General features: G+C 36.7%; 2 protein-coding genes and 1 pseudogene across 2 annotated transcripts; 2 read left to right on the forward strand and 1 right to left on the reverse strand.

The window, feature by feature from the left end:
* Positions 1-261: 261 nt before the first annotated feature.
* On the forward strand, positions 262-11042 carry LOC109082273 (casein kinase II subunit alpha). Its single transcript, XM_042733597.1, has 13 exons — positions 262-566; positions 3469-3688; positions 4703-4814; positions 6193-6294; positions 6411-6461; positions 6548-6607; positions 7030-7113; positions 7366-7476; positions 7678-7779; positions 8823-8923; positions 9006-9154; positions 9291-9380; positions 10390-11042. The coding sequence occupies exons 2-13, from the start codon at positions 3588-3590 to the stop codon at positions 10503-10505; spliced, it is 1179 nt and encodes a 392-aa protein (XP_042589531.1). The 5' UTR covers positions 262-566; positions 3469-3587; the 3' UTR covers positions 10506-11042.
* A 236-nt stretch (positions 11043-11278) lies between these two features.
* LOC109082267 lies at positions 11279-14883 on the reverse strand (annotated as a pseudogene).
* Positions 14884-16580: 1697 nt separating this feature from the next.
* On the forward strand, positions 16581-18675 carry tp53rk (TP53 regulating kinase). The gene is made up of 2 exons (XM_019097160.2): positions 16581-16867; positions 17775-18675. Exons 1-2 carry the CDS (start codon positions 16639-16641, stop codon positions 18257-18259), a joined length of 714 nt encoding a protein of 237 aa, XP_018952705.1. The 5' UTR covers positions 16581-16638; the 3' UTR covers positions 18260-18675.
* The last annotated feature ends 163 nt before the right edge of the window (positions 18676-18838 follow it).

Consider the following 18838-nt stretch of genomic DNA (forward strand, 5'->3'; position numbering starts at 1 on the left):
TGAGCCACATTTCTCCTCATGTAATGACAAAAATGTGGACCAATGTTTACCTGAATTATATATATATATATATATATATATATATATATATATATATATATATATATATATATATAAACAACGTTTTTTTATAATGTCAAAATGTGCCAAGAATCATGATATTAATTTTTGGTGCAATATGGCTTTGACACAAATGCAATGACGTTTCTGCCATGTCTATATATATAAATTAAAAAAAAATGTTAAATGTTAAAACATTTATGATTTTGCTAGATACGTTTATCTAAAGAGATTTACTTTGCATTCAGTCAATACATTGTGTATCCACTGGAATCGAACCATTTGTGGCGTTAGCGCCATGCTTGTTTGAAAAATAAGAAAAATGTTAGTCTAGTCAGTAAGCTTATGTCTATTTGTGATGTTTGGCGCGTGCGCTCTCAAAGCCCTTATCAAACAGCCATGTTGAGTCTCTGAGACAGAAATGACTCAATATCCCACAGAAATAAGGATAAATATCTCCACGACGGGTTGAATATTAGCACGTCAATTCGGCTGTCATCGAAAAGGTAAATGCGTCTCTGCATGCAGTGAAATGTGTGTAAAGCTGTGGTGAAGAAGACTGGTGTTGAGATGAGGAAGCCGGCGCTGCTCGGGTTGTGTGGAGAAAGCTCATCCCATTTATTACACTGCTTTCAGAAGTGTGTTTGCATCACTGCTGTTACACATGATATGATCACTGAGTATCTGATGCTAGTAAATTCTCTATTAGTTTAGCAGGTGCTGTGTGCTGAATAGCGGGCATCATATCTTTTAGATCATATGGTATATCTCTTAGAAAAAAATGACTTAATATAATGTCAAGCAGGTTTAACATCTAATCACTTGCAGAATTGAATTATAATTAATATAGGCTAATTAAATTTAAAAAAAAATGCTAAGTAAAAAAAAAACGTTGCATTAGTAATGAAGTTCATCCCAATTGTAAAAAAAATAATAATAATAAAACGTTTTTTAATTATTGATAGCCTGTCAGTTTTCTATAACAGAGTGTAAAAGCAATGACCGATATGTATAATTAATTAATTACTTGAAATGTGACTAGCCATGCATCCAGGTTGTTACCCTGCGTAAGGCCCGAGATGCTGGGATAGGCCTCAGCATCCGTGTGACCCCACACTGGACAAGCAGTTTGCAAAACGGATTTCAATGGAAGTTCTTACTAGTAACATGTAGATGCCAGCTACAACAATTATTGCACTGATACAAAACGGTTTTTGTAACTGTAGTGAAAAAGAATTAGCTATTTTTGCTTTATATGACATTTAAATAGTAAAAACCTTTGAAAAATCTTAACGGAAGGTGGGAGGTTGATGGTTGCATGGAAATTTCTTCCAGTTCCCTTCCTTGACCTGCGAAAAGACCATTGTAAATGCAGTGGTGAGGGTTCTCCATTAACTTTAGGTGAGCCACATCATACACTGCTAGCCCTTTTGTCCCAGTGTCCCTCTTCACACACACCCACTCCACTCGGGAAGCTGGCCAGAGGTATGTCAAGTCAAGTCAAGTCATCTTTATTTATATAGCGCTTTAAACAAAAAAGATTGCGTCAAAGCAACTGAACAACAATAATTAGGAAAACAGTGTCAATAATGCAAAATGACAGTTAAAGGCAGTTCATCATTGAATTCAGTGATGTCATCATGCAGCTCAGTTCAGTTTAAATAGTATCTGTGCAATAATTTGCAATCAAGTCAACGATATCGCTGTAAATGAAGTGTCCCCAACTAAGCAAGCCAGAGGTGACAGCTGCAAGGAACCAAAACTCCATCAGTGAGAGAATGGAGAAAAAACCTTGGGAGAAACCAGGCTCAGTCGGGGGGCCAGTTCTCCTCTGACCAGACGAAACCAGCAGTTCAATTCCAGGCTGCAGCAAAGTCAGATTTTGCAGAAGAATCATCTGTTTTCCTGTGGTCTTGTCCCGGTGGTCGTCTGAGACAAGGTCTTTACAGGGGATCTGTATCTGGGGCTCTAGTCCTGGTCTCCGCTGTCTTTCAGGGCTGTAGATGTCCTTTCTAGGTGCTGATCCACCATCTGGGCTGGATACATACTGGATCTGGGTGACTGCAGTGACCATCTGACTTGGATACAGACTGGATCTGGTGGCTACGGTGACCTCGGAATTAGAGAGAAACAGACTAATATGAGCGTAGATGCCATTCTTCTAACGATGTAGCAAGTACATCGGGTGTTATGGGAAGTGTTCCCGGTTCCGGTTTACCTAATTAATGCAGCCTAAAAATCCTTTAACGGATTTGGATATTAGAAGTGTATTAGTATGTTATGTGTAAGCCAGGTTAAAGAGATGGGTCTTTAATCTAGATTTAAACTGCAAGAGTGTGTCTGCCTCCCGAACAATATTAGGTAGGTTATTCCAGAGTTTGGGTGCTAAATAGGAGAAGGATCTGCCGCCCGCAGTTGACTTTGATATTCTAGGTATTATCAAATTGCCAGAGTTTTGAGAACGGAGCGGACGTGGAGGACTATAATGTAACAAGAGCTCGTTCAAATACTGATGTGCTAAACCATTCAGGGCTTTATAAGTAATAAGCAAGATTTTAAAATCTATACAATGTTTGATAGGGAGCCAGTGCAGTGTTGACAGAACCGGGCTAATATGATCATACTTCCTGGTTCTAGTAAGAACTCTAGCTGCTGCTTCCATCACCAATGTTAAATAAATGTAAAATGAATATAAAACCAAAACAACTATCCCTGACTTAAACCTACATTGTTAGAATGTTGTTCAGCAAACACTCGGTGCCATAATAGCCTGAAAAGCTGATGACGTCATACATTTTTCCTCTTCCTTTTCTGAGAAAAAGAAAAAAAAAATTTATTTTGCTTTCTCAAGTACTGGTATTTTCTTGAGAAAATGCAAATTTCACTGCAGACTTTTTTCTAAAATTAGGGATTGACATTGTAGTTCTTATTTAGGATCTTCATTATACTGAAGCAAATACAGTAGAGAGAGTTCACCCAAAAAAAAAACAGTTTGTCATCGTTCATTCATCCTCATGTCATTCCAAACATGTTTGACTTTCTTTCTTTGTGGAACAAACAAAAAGTACAAAAAGATATTTTGAAAAATTGCTCAGTGAATTTTGTCCATATAATGGAAGTCAGTGGTAACCAAAAATTCTTACTTTTTTTTTTCCTTTGGTGTTCCCCAGAAGAATGAGGGTGAAAAAATATTGAATGAATAAAACTGGGTGTTTAACTTTAAGTCAGGTTTCATGTTTTTAGATCAAACACAACCTAACGAATGCAAAGCTTTGCTGCAGATGATTGGGGCAAAAGTTATTCACCAAATACACATAAAAATATAGCCTACATGTGTGTAGTGAGTTAGCTTAAGTAGTCTTCTTGACAAAGTCTCAGATTTCCCATGTTATTTACTTTTCCCCACAGCCATCCGGAGGCGCTTCCATCTTCTATGGCCCCTTTCCAGTAGCCAGCACTTTCTGCAAAACTGTTCTCATCCGATTTTGAATTCGCAGTACAGTAAACACAGTGCTGAACTGTGCATCATGTCAGGACCTGTGGCGAGTCGCGCCAGAGTCTACACTGAGGTCAACACACAACGGCCCAGAGAATACTGGGATTATGAATCGCATGTTATTGAGTGGGGGTATGTATATCTATACATACTAAATATATCTATTGTATTATTATTATTATTATTATGTTATATACAGTATATGGTCTATATTTCAAAAATAAGTCATAAATCATTCTTTTATTTTACTGTATATTTTGCTCAAGTAGTAACACCTTTAAAGTGGCAAACACAATCAATTTGCATAGTTTTGTTACCTTTATGTTGTATTTGTGTTTTTTTTTTTTCTCGCTATTGTTTGCTGATCACATGCTTTTTTCAATATTTAGGTCACTTTTTCAAAACTCCTTGCACAGTGAGCACAACAGTAGTCTATATGGGCTAAACTGTGGATCATTTATCATTGCTTTGGCACAGAATACATTCAGTGACAACATTTTTCAAATGACATGAATTCTTTTCTCACTCAGACACAACTAGCATCTAAAACTCTACGAACCTTCAGGCCAGTTTGCACATTTACATGCTCTTTTCAAAAGTGTTCAACTTAAATTCAAAACATAATATAAAACTGAATAAGATAGCCAGCAATTTGCTACATTTGAGTAATACCATATTGAAAATCTAAAAATATTAAAACAATTAGATGAACACATACACAGGTGTTAGTCTTTAATTACATACTGAAGGAGAACACTTAGGAATAATGTTTGTAATTCAAGCATGGGCCATCCTGAGATATACTGCAGTGTATTCTAAACAGTAGACAGTGACATTCTTCTTTTTAAAATACATTTTACAACAGAAAACATAATGCTACCTGTTTGTGGTTTTAGGTCAGTGTTTTATGAGTGACAAACCTTTGCTAGTGTAATGGGAAAAAATGAGTTGATTTGATACATGTATGAAGTGTTTTGGTAGTTTTTGTGCACTTTAAATGTGAAATTACTGTAACTGCTGTGCTAAGCTGAAAGTTGGTAAGAAGAACTGTGTGAAGAGTTTTAAAAACGTGACATAAGTATTGAGATTGTAAAAGCTGTAAAATGACCTAAATGCTGACAAATACTTTTAACATATATTTTCCAGCAATCAAGATGATTTTCAACTGGTCCGCAAGTTAGGCAGAGGAAAGTACAGCGAAGTGTTTGAAGCAATCAACATTACAAACAATGAGAAAGTAGTGGTTAAAATACTAAAGGTAAGACCAATTCTGTAGTTAACAGAAATGGGCAATGCAAGTATAAAAATGAAGGCATTTGAAGCCATGTTTTTCTTATTTGACAAATATTAAATGGTTAGTTCACCCCAAAATCAAAATTCTGTCATTAATTACTCACCCTCATGTCGTTCGAAACCCGTAAGACCTTCATTCATCTTCAGAACCCAAATTAAGATATTTTTGATGAAATCAGAGAGCTATCTGACCCTCCATAGACAGCAACGTGACTGAAATGTTCCCAGGTCCAGAAATGTAGTAAATACATCGGTAAAACCATTCATGTGACATCAGTGGTTCAACTTCAGTTTTGTGATGCTACAAGAATACTTTTTTTTGCGCAAAGAAAACAAAAATAACATTATTTACCCAACCATTCTTTTCCCCCTGAGTTACGTCTTCCACCATTTTGGAGAGTACCCAAGAACTTATTGGACGTAATCACGGTTGTTTATGTTCAGGGGGAAAGCATGCACATGAATGTAATCTGCGTAATAAGCGTTGTTTACACTTAGGGGAAAGTGTGCGTATGCTTTGTAATACTCCCTAAAATGGTGGAAGACATAACTCGGGGGAGAAGAATGGTTGAGTAAATAATGTTATTTTTGTTTTCTTTGCACAAAAAAAAGTATTCTCGTAGCATCGCAAAACTGAAGTTGAGCCACTGATGTCACATGTTTCTGGACCTGGGAACATTTCAGTCGCGTTGCTGTCTATGGAGGTTTAGATAGCTCTCAGATTTGATCAAAAATATCCTAATATTTGTTCTGAAGATGAACGAAGGTCTTACATGTTTGGAATGACATGAGGGTGAGTAATTAATGACAGAATTTTCATGTTGGGGTGAACTAACCCTTTAATGTGGCAAGTTGGTGTACCTGTCCCGAGTTATCTGTGCCTTTAAAGAATATATTGCTGTTAACACAAATGGCTTCTCAATATAAAAAACAAAAAAAACAAAACATGGTAACACTTTATTTTAAGGTGTCCTTGTTACACATGTTACATGTACTTACTATTATAATAGCAATTAATTATGCATAATTACGTGCAACTAACCCTAAGCCAAACCCTAACCATATAGTAATTAAATGTAGTTAATTAAAATTACTCAGTGCTTAGGTGTATAGTTAACAATGACACCTTAAAATAAAGTGTAACCAAAAAGACAGCCAGAGGTGCAAAGAGTTGACACAGATGCACAAATAATCTACTCTTATTAATTTACTCTTTTAATTTAATTTTATTCTTTTTTGTCTTTGATGTAATCCTTTCTATTTTGAAAAATCACTGCAGCAGCATTTAAAAGTTGTTACGGACCTAATAGTTTGTGGATCATTAGGAACTCTCTCTTTTTTAGCCTGTGAAGAAGAAGAAGATAAAGCGTGAAATAAAGATTCTTGAGAACCTTCGCGGAGGTCCAAATATCATTACCCTCCTGGACATCGTCAAAGACCCAGTGGTCAGTATTCAGAACCCTTGGTGTTTGTGATATTTGTAATCAGAAAAAAAACAATCAAATTATACTGGAAGAACTGATTTTAGCACTTAAGTGTTTTTTTTTTACACACATTGCAGTCCAGAACACCTGCCTTAGTTTTTGAACATGTGAACAACACAGACTTTAAGGTAAAAACCTTATTCTCAATCTCTGATAACCTCAAAAACAAAAACCCGTTATGTATTTAGTTCCATCTTTGCTTTGTTTTCATCAGCAACTGTATCAGACTCTGACAGACTATGACATTCGCTTCTACATGTATGAGATTCTGAAGGTGAGATTGTGGTACCTAAATCTCTTTTAAAAAATAAATGTTCACCAGAGACTAGCTTATGTTTACAAATGATGCTTTCTAGTCATTTTTAAATGTATATTTCCCATGAATTCAATAAATAAATAAATGTTTGTTTGCCATTTTTTCTTACAGTTTAGTAAGGACATTTTGGTTAAAGGTTGAATTCAACACTACAGTTTGTGTAAAAATGAGAAAACTGAACGAGATTGCATACTTGTCTTTCCCCCATACAATAATTAGCATTTTACATTTTGAAATATGCAGGAAATCAAACTCAGTCTAGGGCATTAGATACATACAGTACATCAGATTATAAGTCTGTTATTGTATTGTTCTTTATTGTTGTTCCTGTAAATCCGTTTTAGAGGTTTTGAAAGATCTCATGTTGTGTATGTCTCTAGGCTTTGGATTTCTGTCACAGTATGGGTATTATGCACAGAGATGTCAAACCACACAACATCATGATTGATCATGAGCACAGAAAGGTAATCGGTCAACACTGCTTAATACTCACATAAGAAACAACAACACTGATTTTTTTTGATGAAAGTATGTTGGAAACAATTATCGAAAACAAAGTATAAAATAATGCTGCATTGTTCTAGGAAAGGAACATTTGTATGTTGGAGGTTTAAAGTTTCATTAAGCCACTGACGTTTGCAGCATGTGTTCTTATCATATAGATTATCATTATACAGACAGACAAACAGGCTGATGTCCATGCTGTCATGTTTCAGTTGCGTCTCATTGACTGGGGACTGGCTGAATTCTATCACCCAGGACAGGAGTACAACATCAGAGTCGCCTCTCGCTACTTTAAAGGACCAGAACTACTGATAGATTACCAGGTCAGACCTAACATCTGTTCATATACAGATGCCCAATTTAAGTTGTTTTCACATTTAAGATTAAAATGTCTAGTCAGCCACTTGAGAAGTCTTCAGCTTTTGAGGATTTACCTTTTGAGATTTTGATTGCTGAACTTGGCAAAACAACTTGCGAACGCTTTTGGAAATCTGAAACAAATGGCTTTTATTCTGTCATTCCAGATGTATGACTACAGTCTTGATATGTGGAGTCTTGGTTGTATGCTGGCCAGTATGATCTTTAGGAAGGAGCCATTCTTCCACGGACATGATAACTATGACCAGGTGAGTATCATCAGGAGCTCAATGAACAGTTGCTTGATAACCAAAGGAATATTCTGTGCTTTATAAAATGATAAGCCTCACATAAATGATACATTATACCTATTTACTTTAACCATTTGTAATTGCATCACTCTAACCTTAATTTTTGCTTTAAAAAATGATAATGAATAATAAAAAATTAAAATTAGAGAACCAGAACTAAAGGCCTGTTAACACCAAGGACGATGACTATAACAATAACGATAACACTTTATTTAACAGTCCTGTTCTGCTTGTACATACTACATACTGTATGTATTATAAAAATTATAATAACTGGGTAATAACTAGGTACTAACCCTGAACCTACTCCTAAACCTAGCCTTAACCATGTAGTTACCTTATATCACCCAGTACTTTCTTGGGTAAGTACACATAAAGTGTTACCAAAATAACTGTAATTATAACGTTTTAATAATCATTCTAATTCCATGATAATAACGACAAAGAGGAACAATTTGAAGGAATCACTTTCATTTTTTATTTTCCCAGTTGGTAAAACAATAAAAACACTGACAGCCAATCAGAATCCATCTAACGTTAGAAAGCTTGGGCATTTATATAAACTGCAGTGTGTGCTCATAATAAACAGAACAGTATTGTCCTCTGGTGTGGACACTAATATAATCATATGGTTATAGTTACAGTGTTGTCTTGTCATGAACAGGTCTTAACTCTGGAATAAAAAGAAATGCTAATTTTTTATATGATAATTTTAGTTAAAGGTGTACTGTGTATGTGATTTTTTTTCTTAAACATTACAAGAAATTTGGGATTAAAGTTTGAAAATGTACTTAATAGCCACAATTAATGCAGTCTGTTATACAGTTATACATATTACATTACTAATAGCCTATTAATTATTATAATAAAAGCAATAACGTAAGTTCAAGTATCTCTCATATACAGTAGTAACATGAGCACTGTAACAAATGAATGCAGTTGGTCTTTACTTTTGGAGTTGTATTGACTGAATTGATCACAATGTTCATGTTTCTTCAAAGTTGGTGAGGATAGCTAAAGTTCTTGGAACAGAAGATCTTTATGATTGCATTGATAAATACAACATTGAGCTGGAGCCTCGGTTTAATGACATTCTGGGAAGGTGAGCCCTCCTTATAACCTGACATTGTTAGCACTGTCTTCTGCAATTTGATTTCAGCCAATTTACATTTACTTCATGTTAGACATTCCCGTAAGCGATGGGAGCGGTTCGTTCACAGTGAAAACCAACACTTGGTCAGTCCTGAAGCTCTTGACTTTCTGGACAAGTTGTTGCGTTACGACCATCAGAGCAGACTGACTGCAAGAGAGGCCATGGAGCACCCCTACTTCTGTAATAGCATTTGAAATATTACATTAGCACCAGGTCTATTGAATTACTATGAAGAGAATTTCATTCGATTCTATACTTTTACACTACTAAATACTAGTATTTTTAATTAATTATGAAATCTTGCCCCTTGTCTTAGTCCCTGTTGTGAAAGATCAGACTCGCATCGCAGGATCAATTACTGTGCCATCAACTAACACTGCAGTGAGCACTGCCACCATGATAACAGGTGAGCTAACTCCTTGCCTGCTTTAAAATATCATTATAATGATATTAATGATTCAAGCACACACCCACATTTTTGTCCGATTTTGTCCATAGAACTTGGCATGCTTTAAATCTGGAAAATTCCTTTAAGCACAGGTCACAGAATCAAGAACAACAGAATTACGATTTTATACTAATTAAAAATTATAATCGAGTTTATTTGTACTTAACAACTTTGTGCCAATAAGTGGACCTGCCTGTAGACTGCTCAGAAGTTTGGGATCAGGGAGGTTTTTTGTTATAGTTGCTTGTTTGTTTTTGAAAGAAACTGATGCTTTTATTTATCAAAATATGCATTAATTATTCAAATGAATGAAGGTGATCAAAACACTGGTACATTGGTACTTGATGAATGCTTTCCTAATAGAATTAAGCATGTTTCTGCCACAGGATGATAAATTAAAAAAAATAAATAATTAATTAAATAAATTACTAACTTTTAGTAACTTTTTATTTCGCAATTCTGACTTTGTTTACAGCCTCTGGCTTCTTTTTTTTTTTTTTTTTTTAGTTCCAAGGTATGTTTTCTCCTCCATGGAATAAAAAAACAAATTTGAAAAAAGGTAATTGAATTGAATTTTTTAATTAGGTAATTTTTTTTTGAGTATTTTGATTTAGAATTTTTTGTAGTTTTTGGTTTTTATCTTATTATTCTGACTCAGAATTGCAGAAAGAAGTCAGAATTGTAAGATAAAAAGTCTTAATTACCTTTTTTTCGTCCCTTGGCAGAAGTTTGCATAGTGCGTTTAAAATTTATTCAGCAAGCATTTTTTTCAAAGAGCCCTGAAAGAAAATGCATCATGGTTTCCAGAAAAATATAAGGCAGCAGCTGTTTTCAACACTGATGAGAAATGTTTCTTGAGCTCCAAATAAACATGACCAAGTTTGAAGAGAGCTCATGTGTACATCCAAGGAATTGCTTGTGTCACTAGAGTGTTTGAGATTCCTCTTTTTCCAAACTGCTTCACCAGGAATAGCTGCGCTTCCAGCCTCCACAGCTCTAGGGCCCCTGACGGGTTCCCCCATTCTCATGGCCCCCAGCAGCCTAAACACTCCAGTGCCTGCAGCCACGGGGGCCGCTCAGTGACATCACCGTACCTGTCAGTCCTGTCACACCAAACCTCCTGAGTATCTCTGGGACTGTTGTTAGATAGAGCTCCTCAGCCCCACCACCCCTCAGTTTACCTCGCAGTGCAGCATGAGTTCATCTGAAACTGCATGCACTTCATCATGAGATGTTCACTTTAGGCAGAAGTGTGCAGGATGTGTTTGAGAGCTTATTCACAGAAAGAGAATCAGCCTGTGTGATATTACATACATTGTCCTGCCATTAAACAGCTTAGCTTTACTTGAAAACAGATGGACTATTTCTTGGAGCAAGTGAAGCATGCGTTAGCACAGTATTTCTGTCAGTAGTCAATGAGCAAATCCTCTCTCACGTGTGAAATGATACTGCCGTTATACAGCTGTGGCCGTAGTTCGGAGTGTGTATTGGTGCTGTTTACTGTAGCTCACATCAGGTCACACCAATCGCCTTGACACAACACACAGCAGTGTCTTTAGCTCCTCTCACCATGGACGTCCCCTGTAAATGGCAATGCTGTGGCATATTTGATTTATTTATTTTTATAAATACAGCAGTCCATAACTTCTGTATACCCATAATCCAGTAATAAAGAATCATTGCTTATCCAGTCTTTGTGTTCAGTTCATTTGTACCAACAGTTTTATTCGACAAGCAGTTCTGATGGGTTGCAAATAAAGAAATTTATTTTTAAGATTTAAATATCATACTTTGTACCTGTACAAATTAGAGCACTGAAGTGGGCAATCACGTAGCTCAAACAGTTCAGTTCCCAGGGAATGCTTGAACTGAGATAATATATATCCTGAACGCAAAAAAAAGTGCCAGCATATAAATGTTAAATGGTTTCATTGACTATTTTAAAATTCATGCAAAGCAGTGATAGTGTTTATAATATGTTGTATTTAATAAGAAAGAGGTTTTATTTTGCACTGTGCCCTACTTTTCCACTACAGTGCACAATTTTTTCTTCTTCATTGAGCTGCATAGAAGTACATATCAATTCCAGAAATTTCATTTATTAAAAAAATCTACATGAAAAATGTAAGACATTTCTAACATCTCTCTATATCAATTCCACAGCTCTTCACACATCATTTAAACAATGTTTAAACTGTACATTTTTAATGTGCTCTGACACACAGATTTTGTCACACACTGCAAATAAAATAAGTCAAGTAGGTGTAATGTATACTTATTCCAAATCATAATTATAAAAGTATTTCATGATTTCATAAAGATTTATCACTAGTAAATATCACATGCATGTGAACCAACCATGTGAGTCAGTAAAAAAATAGATAGACATTATCATTAAAACATTGAAAAAAATGATCCAGTGAACAGATTGATCTGCACTGATGGTCAGCAAGGGATTTCATAACTTTCTGCTTCATGTCATGTTGTTGTGCTTGTCAAGTTAACTCTCTGATACCCTGGGGAGAAATGCCTTCTTTGGAAAATATTGCAGAATTCCTCTCTGTGAATAAATCTAAAAGAAAGAACAGATTTTGATTAATGCATTGATTGGATGTTGTCAGATATTGCTGAATTGCATCAAGCACAAGTTAGAGTCCATTACTATTCCAGTTCATTCTGTCCAAATTGCTTTACTCCAAAGGAAAAACGTTTTTCTGGTCACAACAGTGAATATAGGGCCTTTCGCTCCGCTTTAGTTCCGAAACTAAATGTACAGTACTATACTGGGACTATTTTGCGCGAACTATTTCCCAGTACCATTTAAAGGGTTGCATTCCCACCGACAGTGTGTACTAGGAAGTGATGTAAGCCAGTCGACAGCAACATCATTTGTGCGCGGCGTTCAACAACAAAAACAACGAAAACATAGAAGAACAACATTAACAACAGGAGGATGGAGGACGCTGTGATTGGAGCTGAGTTTTTGTTGTGTCTCGCTGGTTTCACAATAATGGACATAGAATGTCTATGTATATGTAAATCGATTAAAAGAACAAAAAGGAAGACTAAGAATCTCCAATGACAGCTGTCAGTGCTACATTTGCTACAAGTGCCTGCGAAATAAGTTGACACAATGTTTACAGTATGTTTACACTGCGTTTTAAGTCATGGCGGGTGAGGGCGTTTTCGTACCCATCTGGACAATCAATGTATACTTGCATCACGGGTAGTACCACTTGTACAGGTTAGACCCTGCTCCGGAGTAGGAGCTAATTGGGTTCTCGAAAAAAGGCAGTCCGGTACTAAAATCGTACCCACTTCCGGTGGTGCGAAAATGCCAAAAAGTGGGTATTTCCACAATTAGTTTTGGTACTATCAAAAGGTTCCCACGGTGCGAAAGGCCCTTATGTTCTCGTACCGTGTCTGAGAGAGTTCTCTGTTAATTTTATGAAGAGATCTTCCTTTGGTTTCTGGTAGTACAAGGAAGATGAACACAGCTGCTGCCACTCTGATAACTCCATACACAAAGAATATTTCAGATAGACCTATCACATCTGAGAAGAATGAAAAATGTTATTGAGATATAATATATAGTGACGACTGACTTTGTGTGTGGCCGTGGTTGTTGTGCATACCTGTTATACTCAAGAAAGAAAAGGTAACTATGAGGTTGGCCCCCACATTGAAGCAGTTGATAATGAAGGCTCTTCCCCTAACTTCCTTTGGAAATATCTCACTTAGCTCAAGCCATGTCACTCTGAACCAAATATGCAGTTTCATGCAGTTGGCACTAGCTGTTGTGTAGCATGGTCCTGCCAGTGATGCTTCATTTTTAACGTAGAGTAAACGTATGGTACTACTCTAAGAAAACTTACTCGGTCCAAAGCTGACTGAGAAGGCACTCACAACTGTCATCATGCAGATGGAGGACTTTGATTGACCACTTGGTGATGAAATATTTGAATTTCTTGATCATTCCAGCTGGTGTGGAGTAATTTGACCACGTGGTGTGGTCAAATTTGAATGTGGTTCTAATGAAGTGCACTGTTTTGTTGTATCAATCACAGTCTGTCCACACAAGACACCAGTAAGTATCAATCCTATAGCCAGCACTGTGCATCCCCCAATCAGAAGGGATCTTCGACCAACCTTGTCTGAACATACCATTGCCAACAAAGTAGCAATGACTATACCCAGACCCACCGACGCAAGAACTGCAGACGCGTTGCTCTGAAATCCCACAGAGAAAAGGATGGTGGAAGCGTAGAAGAGGACATTGGGCTGACCTTTGAATTGTTGACTGAGCACCAGCCCAAGACCAATGGCGGTTCTTCTGCACATGTTGTCTTTGGGTTTGAAAAGGTCAAAGACACTATATTTAACTTGTTCTGTTGTGTGCGGATTCAACATTTCCCCTGCTGATCTATCAGATTGCTGGCTATCGTCCTCTGTTACTAGGCTTTCAGAGGTACCGGATGTCTGAGGTAAAAACCCAATGGACACCAACTGCATGAGAGATGGTATAATAGCAAGTCCAAACATGTACCTCCATCCTGCTTGAACACCAGAGAAAACATAGTTGAGTGCATAGGCCAACAAGATCCCAACTGTAATTCCAACTTCGTACAGGGTAACCATCAACCCTCTGCGTTCGGTAGCAACCATCTCAGAGACAAAGATGCAGCAGCTCATGGAAGAAATGCTCATTGCAAAACCAATGATGGCTCTACAAACCACCAGTGCCAAAAAAGAGATGCTTTTGGTTAGGATAATGGTGCCTCCCAGGATGAGCAGATTACTATCTATCAGCCAGCCACCAATCACAGATGCTGACAATGATCCGATCAGAAGAGCGTTAACCACGGCTTCCTGCTGGACACAACCCAGATAGAACTGAGCTTGAAGCTGCGGCAGAGCGCCGGATATTATTCCGAGCTCATAGCCGAACACTAGGCCAACCAAGAGTGGACACAGTGATAGTGAGCACCAGGACAGAGCGACCTAGAAAAGAGAAAGTAGCACACAAATAACACAGAAGATAACTTTGCAGCTGGGATGGCCTGCTCACATGCTCTTAAAAAATAAAGGTTCCTTATTAGAATCGATGATTCCATGAAGAACCTTTAACATCCATGGAACCTTCACTGCACAAAAGGTTCTTCAGATTTTCTGAAATACTATTCACACTAAAAATGGTTCTTTTAAGAACTGCTAACAGAAAGGTTCTTTGTGGAACCCAAACGGTTCTTCTATTGCATTGCTGCAAAACCCCCCTTTTGAACCTTTATTTTTAATAAGAGTATACGGTGAACCAGAACTTTTCTTTGTGTTCTGATCTGCTCAGGATCCAGAGCAGGTTAAAAAGGTTGTGTATAAAATTACAACATGTACTACCATCCGATAAATGTGTTAAAAATGTAAGAAGCACATCTCCTTGGGCGACGGGATGTGCTGCCACCATGGGTAGCGTATTTTTACGAGGCTGGACTAACCTACAACCCTAACTTCACTCCTCATATAGTGAGGGTAGATCATCCTGATAGATATCTCAGATTTTCAGAACACTCGTCAACTTAAAACTATACAAATGGTTCAAAAGTAGAAAAGTCATATTTCAGAAGGTTATCTTGTATGCAAGAAACAGAAAACATACATAAGGCCATAAACTATGAACTGCATATTATAATAATAAATAATTATACATGTTGTTCTAGATGTCTAGCCATATACAACAACATCACCATAACTATTTCTATAACGGGCTACAAACAATCAATTACAATACTTCGTTTTGTATTTTTCTTAAAAATGACATGCTAAAACACAAATAAGCATCGAACAGGTCTGACACTAAACCATTTTTAACAGAATTTACAGACGCTGGCTCATCAAATACGCAACAAGTCTGTCTCGTCCGGGAACATTATCATTTTCCAAAACAAAAACATAAACATAGCGAATGGGAACTGCGAGTTTAAAGGGACAATCTGTTCTTTAGTTGTCTAGTCGTCCTAATCACCGGAACTGTCCGCTTCATTCGGAACGCTGTCACCATGACAACTCCGGCGTTGGCGCTATTGGTTTCATTAGAGCAGATCCACTGATCTATAATATATCATATATAGATCAGTGAGCAGATCACTTGAGTGCGTTTTTCTTTTTTTGGCAAAGTTCCCTGGAGTCTTAAAAATCACATATAAATATAAAATAATATAATAACCCTGCAAAAAAAAAAAAAAAAACACACTATCACAAAATTTGTAATGGTGTTACTGGTTATAATGAGACTTGCCTAACTGCCTAATTGGTCACCTTCTATTTGTGGCCAATAATGGAATATGACCCCAGAAGTTGATGGTTTGTAATGTTTGTAATGGAGGGACTATTTTTAGTAGGCCATTAGAAATTTCTGTGATGGTTCTAATGTTTTTTTTTTTTTTTTTTTTTTTTTTTTTTTCAGCAGGGGATATAGTAAATATCAAACTAATTAATAATTAATTCAATAAATAACGGTGCTATCTTAATTTGTTTTCAATCTTTGTTTTAGTTTCACCAGAAAATCAGACAGACAGCATGTCATGATTTAAGGAGACTGTGAAACACCAGCGTACTGTTTATTGGATTTTGGTCTGATCGAAGAAGATCGAAGACTGATGATAATATCTTGACAGTTGACACAAAAAGCCAATATCATACATATATTTATGTAGATACTGAAAGGTTTGTGCGAATGCCTCTATCCTGCTTCTGAAATAGATTGTGTAGGCTATTTATTCCACAATTCAAATATTCGAATAGCTTAGATTAGGACCACTGATCTATATATGTTCTATATTATAGATCAGTGATTAGGACACTACGCTGCAAAAATTCTAAATGGCTAAACATCTGTGCCATCATAGTGTAACACTACAGCATTTGGAAGACAGAGAAGACTGATTATTATCTGGGGTAACAAATGCACCATATCTAATGGGAGTTTGGGTGATAAATTAGTGTTTATATCAACAATCTTTTTAAAGGTTGTTGGACAATGAATATACTAACGATACTAACGTGGGGAAACACAGCAAGTGAATAAAAACGATTATGAGTAGGGCTAAGTCAGAACGGTAGGTGGCGGTATGCGCTTGTGTATCTAATAAAAGAAGAAGCATTATTTAATTCCCCGGAAGCAGAGAGCTCATGGCCGTATGTCACAAGGTCACGTTGGAACATGGCCCACTCAGACTCAGTAAAAGCGAGTGTACCGTCCTATTTAAAGGAGGCACAGATGATTAAACAGGGCGCTGAAGCCCGTGTATATCGAGGTAAGTTTTTGGGTCGGTCCGTGATTATTAAAGAGAGATTCCCAAAATTATATCGCCACCCTGAAGTCGACGAGAAACTGACGCGCCGCAGAACCACACAGGAGGTGCGATCCATACTGCGATGCAGGAGAGCAGGTCAGTGCACAACAACACCAGATCCTGTCATATATCTCTTATTTCAGTCAGCTTCGACAGCATATGCACACATATTCACGACAACAAGAATAGGTTTAACCGTGCAGTCTCAATAAAAGTAAATAAAGATGATCAATGCAACTTACTCGTCGCTATCATAGTTTTCCTCTTACAGCCTTTAACTTATAGCCTAAAATTTAGGAGCGGAATATTTGTAAATGTTTTTTAAAATCTCCAAATGAATCACTCTGAATTTATTTGAAATTCTAAATTTGTAGGGCAGCATCCAGAGCTTTAATTTATACTTTGGGATAACTTTATTATTGTTTGAAGCAAATATATTTGACTAATCAAAGACTGCACAGTATTTAAATAATAAGCTCAAGAAAGAACAACCTAACCTTAACCACAATAAAAGTTAAAATATTAGTATTTGGAAATGAAAATAGTCATTATTTACTTAACCTTAAGTTCCAAACCTGCATGAATTTTAGCTGTTGAACACAAAATAAAAAAATAAAAATAAAATAAAAAACGAAAAAATACTGTGGAAATCAATTTCTATTGGCTACCGTCAACTTTTTGGTTACCAACATTCTTTAAAATACATTTTGTGTTCATCAGAAAAAAACAGGTTTGGAACAACTTCAGGGTGAGAAGATTATGACAGAATTTTCATTTTGAGGTGAACTATCCTTTTGAGGCTTCAATAAGAATATTCTTAAACACTTATTTGCCTCGTAGGTGATTTTAAAGGGTCCTGCCGGGTGACAAATTACCTTTTTTCCATCACACTGCATATGAGTGCAAACATAAATGTTAAGGTTATTAAACTGCTAAACGAACAAATTTAAATGTAATTAACATCTACTCTATATGATTGAATTCTTTGTTTCCTTTGTCCCAGGTATCAACGCACCCGTTGTTTACTTTGTTGACTACACCACTCATTGCATTTTCTTGGAGGATATTATTCACTCAGTGACAGTAAAAGACCACATAGCATCGGCTCAAGCATCAGAACAAAACCCACAGGATCTCCAGACTCTAGCAGACAAGATTGGTGAAACCCTGGCTCAGATGCATGATGAAGATGTCATCCATGGTGATCTCACCACCTCCAACATGCTTCTGGTCAGTGGAGCTGAAGACCAGAACATGAAGCTGGTTCTGATTGACTTTGGGTTGAGTTATATTTCTGCTCTACCGGAAGATAAAGGAGTTGATCTGTACGTGTTGGAGAAAGCTTTTCTCAGCACTCATCCCAAAACTGAGACTTTGTTTGAGAGACTTTTGAAAAGTTACACTGCTTCATCCAAAAAGTCACCTGCGGTCATCAAGAAACTGGATGAAGTTCGATTGAGAGGACGGAAGAGGAGTATGGTGGGATGAAGTGCAGTACAGCATGTATTCTGGCATTGAAATGGTTTCACACAAGATTTGCTACAAGCTTAGAGCTGTAGTTTGATGTTGGAAATGTAGTCATCTTTTTAGTACATGAATGTGTAGGGTTTTTTGATGCACTGAACATAACGTAATGAATGGTTCAATCTCAGATTCTCCAGTTCACTGTGGGTGCATAAGAGATACCAGCTGATGTCTGGCCCACCTGATCAATTTTTAATGAATGTTGGTCAAAGAGTAATTTTTTTTTTCATACTGTACTGTTTCATCTATAGTTCAATATAATTAATACTAATTGGCAAAAAATGTCAGTGGAATTTTTTGGGCTACTAAAAACATGCAACTCACCATGTTCAGTGTGCTTCAAAGGCCTGCGAATGAAACCATTAAAAAAGTGCATTCAAGTTTGCTTTTGTAATGTGCATTTAAATCAGTAATATACAGATTCTGGACAATCATGACTGATGGTGGTCAAGTCAGATTAGCATCATTTGTATACAGTAGTGCTTTATAACACAGGTTGTATAAAGAATAGTGAGAAAAGATGGAGATGCAGAAACCAGGTTC

The sequence above is a fragment of the Cyprinus carpio genome, chromosome B11, assembly GCF_018340385.1.
Source record: "Cyprinus carpio isolate SPL01 chromosome B11, ASM1834038v1, whole genome shotgun sequence".
Lineage (NCBI taxonomy): Eukaryota > Metazoa > Chordata > Actinopteri > Cypriniformes > Cyprinidae > Cyprinus > Cyprinus carpio.

Coding starts and splice junctions, on each gene's coding strand:
- LOC109082273 (XM_042733597.1), top strand. CDS start 3,588: ATGTCAGGACCTGTGGCGAGTCGCGCCAGAGTCTACACTGAGGTCAAC. Junction 3,689..4,702: donor TCGCATGTTATTGAGTGGGG/GTATGTATATCT, acceptor TATATTTTCCAG/CAATCAAGATGATTTTCAAC. Junction 7,114..7,365: donor TTGATCATGAGCACAGAAAG/GTAATCGGTCAA, acceptor GTCATGTTTCAG/TTGCGTCTCATTGACTGGGG.
- tp53rk (XM_019097160.2), top strand. CDS start 16,639: ATGGCCCACTCAGACTCAGTAAAAGCGAGTGTACCGTCCTATTTAAAG. Junction 16,868..17,774: donor ACTGCGATGCAGGAGAGCAG/GTCAGTGCACAA, acceptor CCTTTGTCCCAG/GTATCAACGCACCCGTTGTT.